Below are 18,288 nucleotides of genomic sequence, written 5' to 3' on the forward strand. Positions count from 1 at the left end.
AATAAAAATGGTAAACCATTTAGGTGGTGGCCCAGTGGTAAGAGCTTGGGACCAAGAGGTTTGTTCTCTCTGTGGTCTCAGGTTCGAGCCTCGTGGTTGCTCATATGATGGCCACTGGAGGCTTACATGGTCGTTAACTTCAGGGCCCGTAGGATTAGTTAAGATGCGCGCAAGCTGGTCCGGACACCCACGTTAAACTAAAAATAAAAATAAAAATGGTAATGATAATAATAATAGTGATAATAATAATAATGGTAATATATATTAATAATAATAGTACTAGTTGTAGTAGTACCACTACTACTAACAATAATCTTCAAATCAAGTTTATATTTTTTGTTATTTCAACAACAACATTAATAGTAATAGTAGTATTAGTAACAGTAACAATAATTATAGCAATGCGTGATAATAATAATAGCAATGCTAATAATAATAATAGTTGTGGTGGTGGTGGTAATAATGATGATGATAATGATGATACTAATAATGATAATAATAATGAAATTGATAAAAAAAACAACTAAAAAGGAAGGGTTTCCCTATAGCTATAAAGACAATCAACTATTCATTATAATGGTCAAGTGACGTCGATGACCTTTAAAAAAGGGCCTAGCCTAGAGCCATGGGTGTTTTTATATTTTCACACAACTTGATAGTTATTATAGATTTGGTTAGAGGTATTTTTGTTTATTAAATATTTTTAATAACAGTAAAATAACAAAAATATCCTAGAAAATAAAAGAACACAACAGAGATAATGGTATTTTATTATTTTTATTTTTTTAATAAATAATCAAATTAAACATGAGCCCTTAAATCCAAGAAATGTAAGCAATTGAAGTTAGGGGTGTTAGGGTCATTTAGCCTAGGTTTTTTGTTGTTGTTAATTGTATGTTTGATTGAGGGTGATAATGTAATTTAATATTTCAATAATATTTTTAAATTTGAAGAAAATGCTGGCATTTTAGGCTCGGGTGGTCAAAAATAGGCTTCCACCTTATAATTTGATTCATCGTTGTCTCCTCTTTCATTATGGGTAGCGCGTATTGTCCAAAAATAAACAATGTTATCCTAGCCTTAATTAGTGTTGTTATATATTTATCATGACTGTTTTTATGTATTTTTAACCTCATTTCAATACCTAAACATTATTTTTTTTATAAAAAAATAGTTTGGCCTCACAGCAAAATACATATATTAAGGCCAATAAAAAATACTAAAAGATATGGGGCTTTCACTATAGCAAGAATGAAAACCCCACCTTGCTCTTTATTTACACAAAACAAGAGGCAAGGTATTATGGTCTTTGCATAGGGACACCTATATTTTTCTTAGGCGTTGTTTGGGAAAGCAACCTAAACAATGTTTCATATATTTTTTTACTTGATTTTTTTTAAAATCATTTTGATATGCTAATATTAAAAATAATTTTTTAAAATTTAAAAATCATTATTTTGATGTTTTTCTATGAGAAATAACACTTTAAAAAATAATTACTACCACACCCCAAACACCTCATCAAAACAATGTAATTAGAAAAGTTACCTTATAGAAAGGAAAAAAAACAGCTTTATGTTCAATTGGTTTGTAGTGATTTTGTTTTCTTATTGCATAGTTAAATAACAAAAAATCTCTAAAATAAAAAATGAAATTGTCTTACAAGGTCTTTACATCGATTTTATTTGTTATTTTTAAGAGCAATAAGAGGTATTTATATATTTTAATAATATTAAATATTTTTTAAAAGTTATTGCCACGTGCAATTAGGGGTATTTTTGTATTTTAATAATATAAAATATAATGTGTATGGTACGTGTAGGCAATGAATGGTCGCATCGTTATTTGTGGCTGTTTTTCTTTTCTTTTCTTTTTCTCTCTCTCTTCTCACCCTAAAATGTGCACTTTGGTCCTCTTTGGTTTTGATATTTAAATTCTAGTCTTTATTCTCATGATTTTTTATTTTTGTTCTTGGTTTTTTTTATTAAATTTTTGTTTGTTTTCAATTTAGTCCTTTAATTACAATTTCTCATATGTTATATCTTTTAATTCGACCCTTGTTCTTTTTGTTTTTCATTTTTTTATTGACCCTTTTATTTTTTTAATTTTATCATTCAATCAAAGTTTACGGTGTATTTTTTTTTTCTAATTTGATTATTATTCTTTTATTTTTCCTTTTTGTTAAAGTCATTTTGTTTTCAAATTAACCTTCCAATCAAAAAAATTTGGTTGCCCTCTAATTTTTATTTTATTTTTAGCCTGTTTATTTTAATTGTAATTTTTTATTTTAGATCTTTTCGTGTAATTTTTTTCCTGTATAATTCTTCAGTGTTTGATTTGTTAAGGATTGAGCTTTCCAAGTTTTTTATTCATGGTGCTTCCGGTATAATGTTCCAGGTCACATGTAGTTAATTAGGGTCAATTTCCTTTTTTTCTCATTTTATTTTGTAATTTCATCATTTAACATTATTTGTTTTTTAAAGATTGGGGCTATAACCCAAGTTGTCTTTTCTTTTTAAAATATTTTTTTAATTTATGCTTCGATTAATTTTCATTCTCCATGATTTTATTTTATTTTTCACTTATTTAACTTCTTTTTAATAGAGGTTTTTTCTGAGTTATTTTTTATGTTTTTATTTTTTGAAAATATTAATATGGTTCATCTATAAATATTTTTTTATCTTTTATTTAGATTAATTTTTTAAAAAAAATAAAAAATATTTATAATAAGTGCAAATTTGTATAAATGTTTTTTTTCCTCTAATTTGTTCAATCAATTTCAGGTGTTTGTTTGTTTATATTATCATTCGATTAAATAAAAAATTTATTTTGATAAAAAAATTCATTAAATATAATCGAGTAAATGTTCAATACTACGAGATCAAATATTTTAATTTATATTTATTTTTTAATTTTTTCTAGTTTTTTTTTCAATTAATGTTAATGCCTTTTTTTTTTCTCATTTATTCAAGTAGATGGTTTATGGTTTATTTTATCAGATGCTTGTATAGGCCTTTTGCTTTTATGTTAAAAAATGTGTTTATAAAGCTTGTATATCCTTTATTTTATTGAAAAAATATATAACATGTGGTGTAGTGTGTGTCAAGTAACTAGTAATTTTTTTAGCTAGACTGGTGATAAGAATCTATGTGACAACATCGTGTAAAGAACCTCATTTTGAATGACCAAATCAATATAGCCAAGTTTACAAAATAACATTCACAAAATATTATTATTTGAGATATTATTTTTTTTGGTTTTTTCTCAATCTAACACTTTAATATATATATATATATTTCTCTGTTTAGGAAATTGTACTCTCTTAAAAAATATTTCTTTTTGATTGATTTTATATATTAATTTGATTTATTTATTTTTCTTTTTAATTTTAACCTTTAATATATTAGATCTATTAAAAGTAGTTATGAGTTTATCTCAATCTCAAGACTTAAATTATAGGTTTAATAGGTTGATTTAGTTTTTTTTTTGTTAATTGTATATTTTTCTTTTTAATTTCACCCCCAACAACACAATCTTTTTTTTAATGTCATCGTACAATATTAGGTTATTTAGAAATTATAATTCATAATTTTTTTTCAATTTATTTTTTGTAGAGTTATCCCAGTATTATAAATTTATTTTTATTTCTCGATTTCAATCTTTAATATTAAATTTATTGAAAATAAAATTTTATAGTTTTGTTTTTATAAAATTATTATAATTTTAGTCACGAGTTTAGTAGATTAGCTTTATTTTTTTTTATAACTCCAGATGCAACAACATCAGCTCAATTGCCATATTTGGTTAAAAAATTGCTGAGCAAAACAAAAAGAAAAAAGAAAACCTGTATTAACAATGGAAAACTACAGAATCTGAGAATCACTGCTTAATCACAAACAATGAAACAATCTAACTCGGCAATTAAATAGCGATTCAATCACTAGAGAGGACATCATTCAGAAATTGCTTTTGATTTGTGGGTCACGGAGAAGTGACTTGGTTTCTAATTCTGCTAGAGCGCCTAACTGGAGTGATCACCTCTTCATCTTCATTTCCCTTCAAAACCAAAATAGAAAGACACACATAAGATAAAAATTCAAGTTATAGCTGTAATTATACACACAACATAAATGGACAATCGGATCTTACATGCTTGCTAATCTTTTCATATGTGGTGAAACTGCCGTAAGAAGGCGAACTCATGGAGCCAACAGAGTAATCCGGCGAAGCCATGAATTCTCTCCTGTAAATGTTCTTCCTAGGCTTCCTCTCACAGTTATGAGCTTCACTTGCACCCCCCTGTCCTTTCTTGCTGTAGGACAAGCTGAAACTGCTCATTTCCGATGGGCATGACTCTCCAACAATGTCTGTATGTTCTGCTGCAACTGGCATTGGGCTATCATCCAGTTTCTTAGTGGCTGGCATTTGATCTACTGTAGATGCAGCATTTCGAGTTGTGGGAGTTTGACTTTTCATATAAACGAAGGCTGTTCCAAGTAGACTGAAAACAATCAAGGAAAATCCCATCATTATCTGTGCTGAGCGTGCGTTCACTAATTCTGAACTCCGTAGATTTTCTGTTGCAGCACCTGCAAGTATTTCAAAATTGACCTCTGATGCAGGGGACTCAATACCTGCAGAACTAATATCATTTATACCTTGAGATGGCATGGAATTCAAGATTTCTGGTTGAATTTCTGCAGCTTGTGGGATCAGAACAGACTGGTCTTCAAGGACCATGTTACTTTGAAGCTCCACAACGTTGGCAGCAGTTTCAGCACTTTCTTGGATGACTTCTTGTGCTGACTTACCAGTTTCAGTCACCCCAGATCCGGGGCGCAGATTTGCTACTTCAGACTCGGGAACACTAAACTCTTCAGAATCCGGAGCACTATTAAAATCCCAATCATTTTTATCTCCTACGACTTCAATGTTCTCGTCAGCTGCACTTGGTTGATCTTCTTCATCCGATAGATTAATGGTGACCTCTGCCCCCTTTATGGACTCGGGAACACCAAGCTCTTCAGAATCCGGAGCACTATTAAAATCCCATTCATTTTTATCTCCTACGACTTCAATGTTCTTGTCAACTGCCCTTGGTTGATCTTCTTCATCCGCTAGATTAAAGTTGACCTCTGCCCCCTTTATGGACTCCAAAACTTTCTCTTCATACTTAACTTTCGATCTTAAAATGCTCTGGTCAAATACAAATTGACTATCAACTATGTCATCCTCGAGCAAAACTGTCAAATTAGCATACTGAAAAGGGCCCAAAATGCGCACGCCTCTGAAGCAGTTTATCAGATTATGCGTGTAACACAGAGACTGATGTAGCCAAAGCTGGACCTTTTGAGCTAGAACATCAAAAGTTTGCCTGTTATACTCTGAGAATTCAGGTGGGACATATGGCTCGAAAAAGGTAAAGTTATTGAGCACAGAAGGATCCATGACTTGGGATTTAGAAACTGAAACATATAAAAATCCAACAGTCAGGACCGAAAGCAAAGCGATGAACTTTCTTCTTGTATAGAAACGTGATTTAGGCACCCTTTTCTCTTCAGCCTTCTCCACAGAAGTACTAATGGAATTGGGTTCAGATACAAGCAGCTCCTCCTCCTCCACATAAGTACCAATGGAAATGGGCTCGGATGCTAGCAACAACTCTTCCAGCTCCTCTTCTTCTTTCACCTCATCACTTGAAGAAGCATCCGATTCTTTCACCTCATCAGCCAAAGAAGCATCCGATTCTTTCATCTCATCAGCCAAAGAAACATCCGATTCTTTCCGTGAATCATCAGAGTGACTGTCTTCTGCTTCACTAACTTCAGTTTCCGAAGAGCACTCAGATGCAAAAATCTCCTCAAGTGGTTGGCCATCTCTTTCCTTGTTTAGATAAAGCTCAATTCTAGGGTTGGGCCTATAATGAAGAAACTGAGGCCTTGGTGAGAGGTAATTAGTCTTAGGATCATAAGTAGGCACTGATGGATCTGCATCAAGAGGTGCCAAAGCAGGGTTTGGAAATGAAGAAGAAACCCTTGGACTAATCTCAAAACTTGGATCAAGATTAACACAATCCTTCTCCATAGTTAGGTTCTCTGATGACAAATCCAAATCATCTTTAGAACTCGAATCTACCATTAAATCAACATGTTCCTCACTTTTGGAATCCTCATTGTCTCCGAAGTAAGTGACTGTTGAATCAAACGAGACCTCCTTCTTCTGATTCAAACCCTTGTTCGGCTTTGAGTACAAGTCTTCCATCAAAGGGCTTTTAGTATCAGAAAACGAGATTGAAGTGCGAATTTGCTCATTCCAGTCCGCCAAGATTTTCTTTCTTGGAGATGCATTAATTTTTGAAGCTGCAGAAATTGTTGGAGACATGAAATTCTTTGCACCCTTTGCTGGTGAACGTATTCGCACTGATTTCCAATTCTGGTCTTTACCATTTTCTTTGTCCTCGTGATCAGGGAAAGCAACTACTATATTTTCTCTGCTAATGGAGTTTCTTCGAGGATAATCTGCAAAAATAGAAATTCCAAGGCTGTTAAAGACAAAAGGGGATTTTAACAGAACCAATAAAGCAATTCCAAGGCTGCTGAAGACAAAAAGGGAACTGGATTGTAACATTTTGTACTTTATAATTTTAACAGTAATTATTGGTTTCAAGTAAACTTACTTCAGCGAAACATTAACATGAAGCTACAGAGTTCACTCTAAAACACCCAACATGTTAGATTGCAAAATTGACGTACGAACTAGTTTCCAGCAGCAAAACAAAAACGTTCATAAATGAAATACTTAATTGCTAGACCAGGAATTAACAAGCCATTAAGCCATCATTATATCAAAAACTCATACAAGCAAGCACCTAATGCAACGATTTTCTATCCTTTCCCTTACTTCCCCACATTTTCTTGTAAACCAATCAAACCATAAACAAACATCAAACCCGACAAGCTATTTTCAAATAAAAACAGAGCCCAACTCAATTATAGAAAAGATGAAACAAAACCCAATAAAAATATAGTAATCGTTTATTAACCGCCAAAAAGAAAAAAAGAAAAGAAAAGAAATCAAACCTGAAGGAGTATTAACAGAAGTGTTGGGGTTAAAGCCTCCTCCTCCTCTTTGATTGGAAATAATAGAGGGTTTGACAAATGGGCTTCCACTAAAACTCCTTCTCATTGGATTACTAGTCTCTGAGTTTCTTGAACTAGGATTGGTTGGTCTGCTTGGCATTGGAGAGCGAGAATCCAACTTCTTGCTTGCAGCCATGGATTCTTTAGCCAAAGTACTGATTACGGGTAAATCTTGACTGATTTCTTGAATTGAGTGTCAAAAAGTAATCTGTTTAATGTTATGGATCTGATTTGCGAGAGAGAGAGAGTTTGTTGAGAGGGAAGGGAGAATGATGGCAACGGCTAGTTTTGGAAATAACTTGGGGGATTTAAATATTGTTGGGGGTTGTTGACCGTTGGAGAATGGGATTTGAATAGTGAGGGCAAAAAGGCAGAGCCGTTAGACTTTAGCGGGATTGTGATTTTTATAGCTTGGATTTGTAGCCGTTAAGAAACGAGGATCTACTTTGCTTGACTTAATTACTGTATGGAAGCATGGAATATGGATAATGGAAAGTCCATTTTCAATAAGGTAAATACGGGTTTCACTTCTGAAATTAGATTTATTATTTTATTTACCGGTCTCTCCGATTCCGATTTTAGTTTTAAATTTCAAAATAAAGTTTATATTGGAAGATATAAAAGAAGATTAAATACTTTGAGAAACTCAATTTGATTTTAAATAACAAAGTATTTTCAAGTTTGTGACTCCTATCTCAATATTAAATAAATGTTCATTGGATTTTAGATATTACTAGCCTTGACATATGCATTTCACCGTGGGGTCGGATAATTTCTTTTTAGAAAAAAACATGTTCGTGTAAAAAAATACATAAAAAAATTAGTTTTGGTACCATGGTGATTAGAGTCGCGTCTACTCAGGATATCTTGCTAAACTCGTAACTTAGATCTTGAGATTGGAATGGTCATGTAAAAAAATAAAAAAGATTATAAAGTCGAGTTAATTTTTCAAACTTGTGATCTTTATCATTAGATTCAAAGCATCTGATTTGGACAAATTATGAAATTTAATTCTCAATTAATTAAATGTTAAATGATGAAATTGAAAAAAGAATTTCAATTATACAAAAAATTAAAAAAAATAGCAATTAAAAGAATGAAGATCAAAATTTTTTTTAAAAAAAATTTATATTTGATTGATGGGTGAAATTGAAAAGAAAAATAAATTTAGTAAAAGAAAAAAAATCAAAAGAATAAGGATCAAAATTGGCATAAAAATACAAACAATGTTTTGATTGAAGGGTGAAGTTGAAAAGAATAATAACTTTTACAAAAAAACTAAGAAAAAAATAAAAAAATAAAAAGAGGATCAAATTGAAAAACATAATATCATTTTTCATGGTGTGCATGACATCGAATAATAGATCTGCCTCTTGGATTAAGAAGGTTTTGAATATATTGAGAATAACCATAAAATTATGATTTGAATGATTGAGAAGTCATAATCTAGTATTATAGTTACCAAAAAATCTACTGGTCTACAAGACTTTGGGTAAAGGAATTAATTATGTATAGAAAAGATGAATTACCCAAAGTGCACCCTACTTGCTATAAACTATATTATTGATTGATTGTTTTTAGATCATGTTTCTATTCATTGGTCTATCTATAATTAAAGACAAATCTCCCCCGGTAAGGAGATCTCTGTCTTATCAAGTTAAAATCTAACCATTATAAGACATGGATTTAATGTTGTATCTATTTTTATTTTGTATATTTAATATTCGGGAATATACTTTACAATATAACTTTATTCCCTCAAATATTAAAATCTATAATTAATTTCAAATATTTCATTTTTTAAAATTTATTTAATTTAATACCGAGAATATGCAATACTTTATAAAATTCATACATCAAATATTAATTAAACAAATTAATTTTTGTAGTATTTTTTAAATTTTAGTCAAATTCTAATGGATAATTATAAACTTGTTATGATACTCATTGATTGATTTTTGTATTTTTAAAAGCATGATAAAAATGGTTTTTTTGGTATTTTTTGAAAATAAAAAAATGAGTATTTTTAATATTAGGGAAGTATTTTACATTATAAGTCTAAAAGTCTATATATTAAATGAAATGATTGGAAAACAAGTGAGAAACTCACGAACAATTTTAAAATGATCATTGAATTTTGTTATAATTTCTTGAAATTATTTGAGGTCTGTTTGGAAAAACAAAAAAAAAAAATATTGCTAGAAAATTAATAAGACATGTTTATCAAATATGTCCTTAACTAAAAAATCACAGATTTAAAGAAAATGTTTTAAGACTGTTACTTAAAAAAAACCATACATACACTGTTTTATTAAAAATGGACTCCGCCCACCTACGCAGTTAAAGGCTTCCTAACCCAAAGTTGCCCTTTTTTTTAGAGAGGCCCAACCTAGTTGTATGGGCTGGGCCCAAGTCCAATTTGGCCAGCAACATGGCCCATCGTAATAAAAAAAACTTAGCATCCCATACAACATATTATAGCCCATCAAACCAAAAGACCAACCCATTGCCCATCTTAGCCCGTGGCCATTCACCATTCATACATATTGAAGTAAAACAAAAGGAAAATACACTCATGCAATATCTACCCTTTTATCAAGCCAAGGTGCCGGGTGCGGGGGGATTTTTCAACAAAAAGAAGTGGCATGGATTACGTACGAGACAGTGAAGTAGGAAGGGAACATTACCCGGCCTTGGGTTGTTGGAGTTGATGTCGCTGCTAGTCTAGAAATGAAGAAGATACACTGGGAGGCTCACGGTTGAACCTGGTGGAAAGGGCTACTCATGGTTGAAGATCCTGCCTGAAGCTATCGTGGGTGACTAGGATGATGGCAAATGATCTAGGGTTTGTCAGGTGCCGGTGCAAGCATGATGTTGGCTTGGTTTTCGGTTGGAACAGGGAAGGGGTAAGCTGTGTTTTGGATGGTGTAACCGTGTAAGGGGCTTGTTTTTCTCTTCTTCTCTTCAGGACCTCGTCCTCCTTAGCTGGAATATCCATTCCTATTTATAGGACGTGGAGATGGTGTTTGGAATCCCTTACAGGCTCGAATCCTGACCATTGATTCGTCAGAGATAAATTTCAATCATTGGTAATAAGCCAACAACCCGGTGCTATAAAACCAGATTGTTAAAGTTGAATGGGCCAATCTCTTTGTACTGGTGTTGCAGGGACTCCAGGGGTGACCACTCGATAGAAACCATGCTGGGGTATAGTATAATGTTAGTATGTAAGGGATGGGTGTCTTTTATCTTGTTTGGTTATATTAATCCCGATTTAAATTATTTCTTTAGAATGATGGATTATTGAATTTAATTAATTAAATTAATTACGTGTGGAAAATATGATGGACTAAATTTAAATTGGAGGGGATCCACTTTAATTAGGGAGAGAGAAATTAGAGGAAATGGAAATATTACAGGACTAAAATTAAAAGAAATAAGGGAAGCTTTTGGACCACATAAACTAACATAAGAGAATTAAGGACTAAAGTGTAATTAATGAAAAATTTTAAAAATAAAACCCCTATTTTCTTGTTGCTGGCCAAGAATAAAGTAAGCTTGAATGGGAGAGAATTGTGTTGGAGCCAGGATGACGAGAAAGGTTGTTTTAGAAAAGTTGGATTTTTCATTCTTCATTAATTAGAGGTAAAAAACCTAGTAGTGATGATTGATTTCATTGAATGAATGTTGATTTAATTATGTTTATTTGGGCTAGTTGAAGAATTGAATGCATGGTTGATGAAGGAATTAAAGGAACTAAAAAAAGGAGAGATGTATTTGATTAAATTGGAACTTAATATGAAAGGAAATATATTTAATGGGGCAAGTGCCCTGTATATATTGTAATGAAAAAGAATAATAGACAAAGAAATTGGATTTTTATCCAATTAAAAACTTTGGCTAAATATATTAAGTAAGAGATAATGATTTCAAATAGAAGAGAAAAAAATAGTAAAATGCATCAAAGGTAGAATTAATGAGGGAATAATAATTTTGGATGAGAAATTATTAAAGAGAAAATAATAATAATTGTGTTTGAATGAGTGAATTAGGTTTAAATATTGGTTTAAAACTTGGATTAAAAAAATATATATTCCCCTCTTTGAAATGTAACAATTTAGCCAAGATAAGATAAAATAAAAGTGGAGGACATGTGTGGAATTGGTTAGACGATAAAATTATCATGCTGCAATAAATGAACTATATTTAGGGGGTGTTTGTTTGGCGGAAAGTGATTTTTCAAAAACTACTTTTTAAACTTTCATGTGTTTGTTTGTCATTAGAAAAGTTGGTTAACGGAAAACACTTTCCAGTTAAAGAAAAATTTGACTTGATTTTCAGGAAAGTGTTTTCCTTTTATTTTAGGCCGGAAATACTTTCCAGAAGTTGTGAAAAATTTAGAAATGTCATATTATTTGCTGATTATATCAAAATTGGTCCTCAAAACTTTTGATTGCTATATATATTTTGTTTTGAATATTTTTTTTTCAATTTCATCCCTTAGAATTTGATTTTTATATTAACTTTAGTCCTCATTTTTATAATTGTTATTTGTTTTCTCTTATCATTTTTTAATTGAAATTTTTTATCTACCAAATTTGGTCCTCATTCTTTTGATTCTTATTTTATTTGAATAATTTATGAAATGATAATTATAATTATTTTAATTTATTCATCTTTTAATTTTTTTTATTTGTTAGATTTGATCTCTATTATTTTGATTATTATTTATTTTATTTGAGATAATTTATGAAATTATATATATATTTTTTAATTTCATTCTCATTCAACTTTTTAATTTGTAAGATTTGTTCCTCATTATTTTAATAAACTTGAAAAAAAAATAAAACATTAATAAGCTATTTTTCAGCTCATTTCCATGACATAACTAAATACTGAAAAATATTTTCTAACTTATTTTTTATTATACTACTAAACATCAGAAAATAATTTACTTTCCTGGAATTCACTTTCTAAAAGGAAACTACTTTCCAACAAACAAATAGGGTCTAGATAAAAATTTGAGACTTGAAATTAATGAAGAATCACCCCTTTCCTTTTGGGTTGAAATTCAAAAATGCTTAAATAAAAAAAATGAAGAGAAAGAAATTGATCATTTCTTTAAAAATGATAGAATGGATTAAATATATTGGGATTTAATGTTAATTGAATAGATATGAAATTATTTCCGGGACAAGAAAATAATTATGTAGTTATAATAAATGAAAAGAAGAATTAGTATATGGAATATTACATGATTGTGTTAAAGTACTTCAAAAGATATGGTGATTTGACCAATGAAATTTTAGATGTACTTATTCTTGATTGAATGGAGATATTGGAAAATAATTATGGAATTTCATGTGTGATTAATCAAAATATTAAGAGCGTGTTTGGGAACGCGGTGCAAACCGTGTTCCCTTAAATTTTGATTTTGTTTTTGCTAAAACTTATTTTTTATAAATATTTTCAGATTATTTTGATGTGCTGATATCAAAAATAATTTTTTTTAAAAAATAAAAAAACATTATTTTAATGAATTTCTAAGCGAAAGCACTTTAAACCGCAACCGCTACTACGATCCCAAACATACCCTAAGCATATTATGAAATGTTTAAGAAAAACAGCAAGTTGATGTAGTATTTAACTCTTGTGGATTTTTATTGAAACATGAGAGGCAGGAGGTTCCGGACAATAACAAATAGCCATTAATCGTGTACACTCGGCAGGTAGGTGCCCGACACCTATTCTCTTCTTATTAGAAATTTATTTAATTTATCTGTATAATTAAAAGTACTTTGCTAGAAATCCTAGAAGTTAATGTTTGTTAACTAAAAAAAACTAGTGCCTAGTAAGTTGAATTAGTGTCCCTGGTAAAGGACTAGCGCTTGGTAAAGAGGCAGCTGAACTACTGTTCCTGGTAAGGGACTAGTGCCCGATAAATGATGATTAATGCTTGGTAAAGGTTGGACTAGTGTCCCTGATAAGGGGCCAGTGCCTGGTAATGGGGCGAATATAAATATGTATGAGTCATCATTAAAAATATTTGGGAAAAATATTTTTATATGAAATTGAATATAATTAGTACATTGCATTGCATAATATTATTTTTATAAAATGTTGATTTTTTTTTTCAGAACCATCACAATAATGGTGTAGTTCCTACCTTTTTTGTAGATGCTTTTCGAGTACTTATAGTATGATTTTTTTGGGAAAATATATATTTGGAAATAGATAATATGTAATATTTAAATGATGCTTCTTTTGAGGATTGTAATATTCTGCATGAATATGTAGAATATAACAACCCTTAACTTATTAAGTTGTTTATGTATTAGATGTCTTTATTGCGTATTATAAAAATCATGTGCATGCGTTAGATAATGTTTGATGTCAATTAATTTCATTAAAGCATCCTTTTAATATGTTAAGCGAAAAACAAAATCCTGGATTTTTATGTTAAATTGAGAATTTATTTTATAAATAAAAGTAGAGACGTTATAGGTTAGGAGATGGAAGAGAAAAAAGGCTTGAAAAGTGGCCTCATAACCATGCTTCCTCAAGTGCTTTTGAGGAAAATGATAAACAGTACGCGACGATGTGTCGTCTAGCCTTTTTCTATTTATTTATTTATTTATTTATTTTGTCTTAATAGTAGATAAAACAACGTTGTTTTAAACCAAAATAAATTGTTTTGATCAAAATGCATCATTTTATTTAAATAAAAAGATGTCGTTTTGGTAACCATAGATCAAATTAGGTCATAAGAATCCCTTTCAATTTCAGCCTTCAATCTTCGAATTTGTTCAATTGAATATGATTTTTTGGAATTAATTCAATTTCACCTTCGTGATGTTTCAAAAAGACTCTCTGATTTTATTGCTTTTTTCAACATGGTCCCTAGTTTTGGATATTTTCAATTATATCCTCAATTAACCTTCAAACTTTCAATTTCTTCAAATCCATCTCTATTTTTAACCAAATTTAGTCCTTGTATACATGTGCTTTTTGCAAAGAGATTCTTGATCTTGGATTTCTTCAATTTAGTCCTTAATTAACCCTTAAACTTTGATTTTTTTGAAATTTCACCCTTGATTTCATCCGACTAAGCTTGTAAAGATTAAATTTGGTCCTTCAAAATTCTAATTTTCTCAATTAAACCCAAATTAGACTTCCAAATTTAATTTTTCACCAATTAAGTTCTTAATAAGTCCTCACGCTTAATTAATTCTTTTAATTTGACCCATTGAAAGTCTAATTAAGTACTTGCACTTAATTAATTCTTTTAATTTTGTACTAAAATTATTCTTAAACTTAATTAAAATTTTAATTAGACCCATGATTAAATCAAATAAGTTAACCTTGATTTTTATGCAAATTAAGTCCTTAAACTTAATTTTAATGCAAATTTGTCTAATATTCACTTAAGGTAACCATGAATTTGCACTATCCTTCACATTTTGGTCCTTCAAGGGTGCAATTGAGTTTCTAATTTTGTCAAAGATTCACTTTGGTTCCTCCATCTCTCATTTATGCATTTAAATCCCTTTTCAACTTGTTCTTGCCAACCAAATTACTTGTCATCTTTCATTTTTTTAATATTTTTATTTTAAAGAAAAAGATAATTTTGGGGGAACCCAAAATTAGGTTATGACACCATAAATTTGAATTGAATGATGAAATTATAAACAAATGAAACTTTTACAAAATGATCAAGGAAATAAAATAGAAATCCAAAAAATAAGGTCCAAATTAGAGAGTATAAAATTGGTAAATTGTGATTGAAGCAATTAAAAATAAATAAAACTTCTACAAAAAGACCAATAAAAAAAAATTAAAAAAATAAGGATTGAAGTTGAAATACCACCAACTAAGATGATCAAGTTGTAATTCTCGGGAAGAGACAAGAATGGGGAAAAAAAGAAAGGTTTAGTAATGATAAATCATACCATCATCATAGACACATATCGCATCAACAAAAAGAGAAAATGGTGACGCTTCCATGGACATGGTGAAAGGCATTTTTGAACATATAGAGGCACCGCATGTGCTATAGTTATGTTATGCACTTTTGTCCTTTTAATTTTTTTTGTTTAGCCAAATACAAATTGCCCTTGATTTGACATGTTAACATTGAAAAAACCTTTGAGAAAAGATAAAAAAGCCCTTTTAAGCCTTTTCTGACTTCTAAGGGCTTTTGGGTCATTTCATTGTGCTTTTGATTTTTTATATTTGACCAAATATAAAATTGCCCATCATCTCATATAATAATAACTAAAAAATCATTTTGAAAGTATCAAATTGCACCTTGATGCCAATATTGAATTTTTTGCTTTTACGGTCTTTTCACTATGTTTTTTAAATTAGAAGAGATATAATTACCCATGATCAATTTGGAAATGACTATTGTGCCTTGTGAAAAAGATGTTAATGCTCCCAATAGCTAAATACAGGTTTTTTCATGGGAGGGGAAAATACATCATTATACTATTTTACAAAATAGTATCAATGAGTCTACAACCACAGTAATTTCTCAACTAGTTTTAGCTTTTGTTAATATTCATATCTAAATTTATACATCCATGAATTTTGTTTTGTCCAAACTATTTTTTTAATTCTTTGATACAAATCTAAAAGGACTATATTAATATCTTTAGCTAATAACATTATAGAAATATATAAGCTTGCTTTTCACACATACATATTTATGCATGTATGTATTTTTTTTCTAGATTATGTGTCATCTATCTACCAAGATTCTAACCACCATTATGAGGCTGAAAAAATCAAGAGAGATTATTTTTTGCCTAAAAAACTCATTTTCAACCTCAAAACATCTCACAAACATTCTTAGAATATATATAAACCAATTTACCAACTCAATAAACTCAAAAAAAGGTCAAAAACAGAAAATCAAAGATATTACGTGTTGTGTCAATAAAAAAAGGATATGACGACATGTAACATTCTCCATACCAGAACCAATGCATCAAACTTAAAAAAAGAAACATGATAATTTTTTTTTATTTGAACTCATACATAGTTTAATGAAATTTCTACCAAAATTTCAGCAGAGTTTCCCCTATGCCGAAAGGTCCCAAGTTATCGACAAATCATTTGTACACATCTTGTATTATTGGTCATACACAATCCAATCATTCCAAGTCTCAAACTATAGACTTTTAAGATAAAATTTACACAATTATCAAGTTATAAAAATGAGAAGAATCCTAGGATTTAAGAGGTAACCATTAATTAACCATCGTAATTGCATTTATACGTTAGCATAATAAAGATTTTAAATTTCAATTTACTACTAACAGTTTTAACAAAAATAACACTATATAACTTTATACATACAATTTAGAAGTATTATTATTTACAACCTAAAGGGAAAATTCTTCCATTTTTCTATTAACTTAAGTGACTATATAGAGGGAACACCCAAGCATCAACTAAGGGTTACGCTGTTGAGATGAACCTGCATAGTAATTTGCATAAACATAATTAAATTTATTAAGGTAATCTAGTATATTTTTCATTTCACTAACAATTTGCTTTTTAATTCTTTTATTCATCAATTTCTATAGTTTTCCATCTGCCAGCACATCCATCTTGTCCAATAATAACTAATTTTATTGATCGCCCTTTCGCATGGTACCAGTTTCAAACCAGAACACTGGTCCAACAATCAACCCATTCACAGGGCACCAGTTCCAATCCAGGACACTGGTCCAACCATCAACTCATTCACAAAGCACCGGTTCCAAACTAGAACACTGGTCCATTCATCATTCAAACACTACATATAAATATAAAATTTTGAACCACATCTTATCGGGGACTAAGTTAAGGAATTACACAAGATTTTAAATTAGAAATCGAAGTTTCAGGCACCTACCTGAAAACTGTGCTCTGCTAGTCGTCCCCTACTCCAGTTTATTTTCATAATTTCACCTTTTATTACAAAACAATGAGTCAAGAGATTGAGAACAACCCCTTTTCCTCTTCTCTTTCCTTCCTTCTTCTAACCCTTCCCTTCCTAGTTCACTTACTTTCATTTTTCTTTAGATTCAAAGGATGAATTTACAAGGTTTCCTCTCAATTTTTATTTTATCCTCTTTCTTCCTCTTCTTGGCCGGCCATTATTTTAGGGATTTTTAGAGATTTTTTATTATTTATAATTATGCTTTTTTCTTATTTGCATCTTTCCCCTATATTTACTTTTATTTTCACATTGACCCCACTATTCCTTTTATTAATCCATTGACCTTCACTACTTCTCTTTCTCTTTACTAACTCCTTACTCCTTTATTATTATTTTCAATTTCACCCATCTCATTAAATAACTTCTCTTTTAATCCAATTAATTTGTCCAAGTTAATCATTTCTCTAAATCCTTTGTATTTTATTTTATTTTACTAAATCAAGATGAGATTATTATATTCGAGGGTTTACACGACGCTTCCAACGACACAGTGAAGGGAATTTTTGGATGCAGGGAAGAGCCACACATGCTTTGATTATGTCATATACTCTTGTCCTTTTTTATTTTTTTATTTATCCAAATACAAATTTCCCCTAATTTGACATGTTAACATAAAAACCCTTTTGGAAAAGATGAAAAATCCCTTTAAGGCCTTTTCTGAATTCCCAAGGTATTTGGGTCGTTTCACCATGCTTTTGATTTTTTATATTTGTCCAAATATGAAATTAACCCTCATATCACATGATAATAACCAAAAAATCATTTTGAAAATACCAAATTGGCCCTTGATGCCAATATTAAAATTTTTGCTTTTATATCTTTTCATTGTGCTTTTGAAATAGAAAGAGATAATTGCCCATTATCAATTTGAAAAATGACAATTGCACCTCGTTAAAAGACCATAATATCCCTAATAACTATTTATAGGTTTTTTTGATGAAAGGGACAAATATGTCATTATACTATTCTAGCAAACAGTGCTAAGAAGTCTACAATTACATTAATTTCTCAACTAGTTTTAGCTTTAGTTAATATCCATATCTAAATTTATACATCCATGAATTTTGTTTTCTCCAAATATTTTTTATTCTTTGATACAAATCTAAAAGGACAAGGTTAATATCTTTATTTAATAATTTTATAGAAATATATAAGGTTGTT

General features: G+C 30.0%; 1 protein-coding gene across 1 annotated transcript; it reads right to left on the minus strand.

Annotated features, from left to right (window-relative positions):
• Window positions 1-3,827: 3,827 nt before the first annotated feature.
• On the minus strand, window positions 3,828-7,508 carry LOC133694003 (uncharacterized). Its single transcript, XM_062115410.1, has 3 exons — window positions 7,080-7,508; window positions 4,150-6,518; window positions 3,828-4,056 (listed from the first exon to the last, which is right to left on the minus strand). Exons 1-3 carry the CDS (start codon window positions 7,273-7,275, stop codon window positions 3,982-3,984), a joined length of 2,640 nt encoding a protein of 879 aa, XP_061971394.1. The 5' UTR covers window positions 7,276-7,508; the 3' UTR covers window positions 3,828-3,981.
• Between the last annotated feature and the right edge of the window lie 10,780 nt (window positions 7,509-18,288).

Source organism: Populus nigra, chromosome 1 (genome assembly GCF_951802175.1).
Source record: "Populus nigra chromosome 1, ddPopNigr1.1, whole genome shotgun sequence".
Taxonomy (NCBI): Eukaryota; Viridiplantae; Streptophyta; class Magnoliopsida; order Malpighiales; family Salicaceae; genus Populus; species Populus nigra.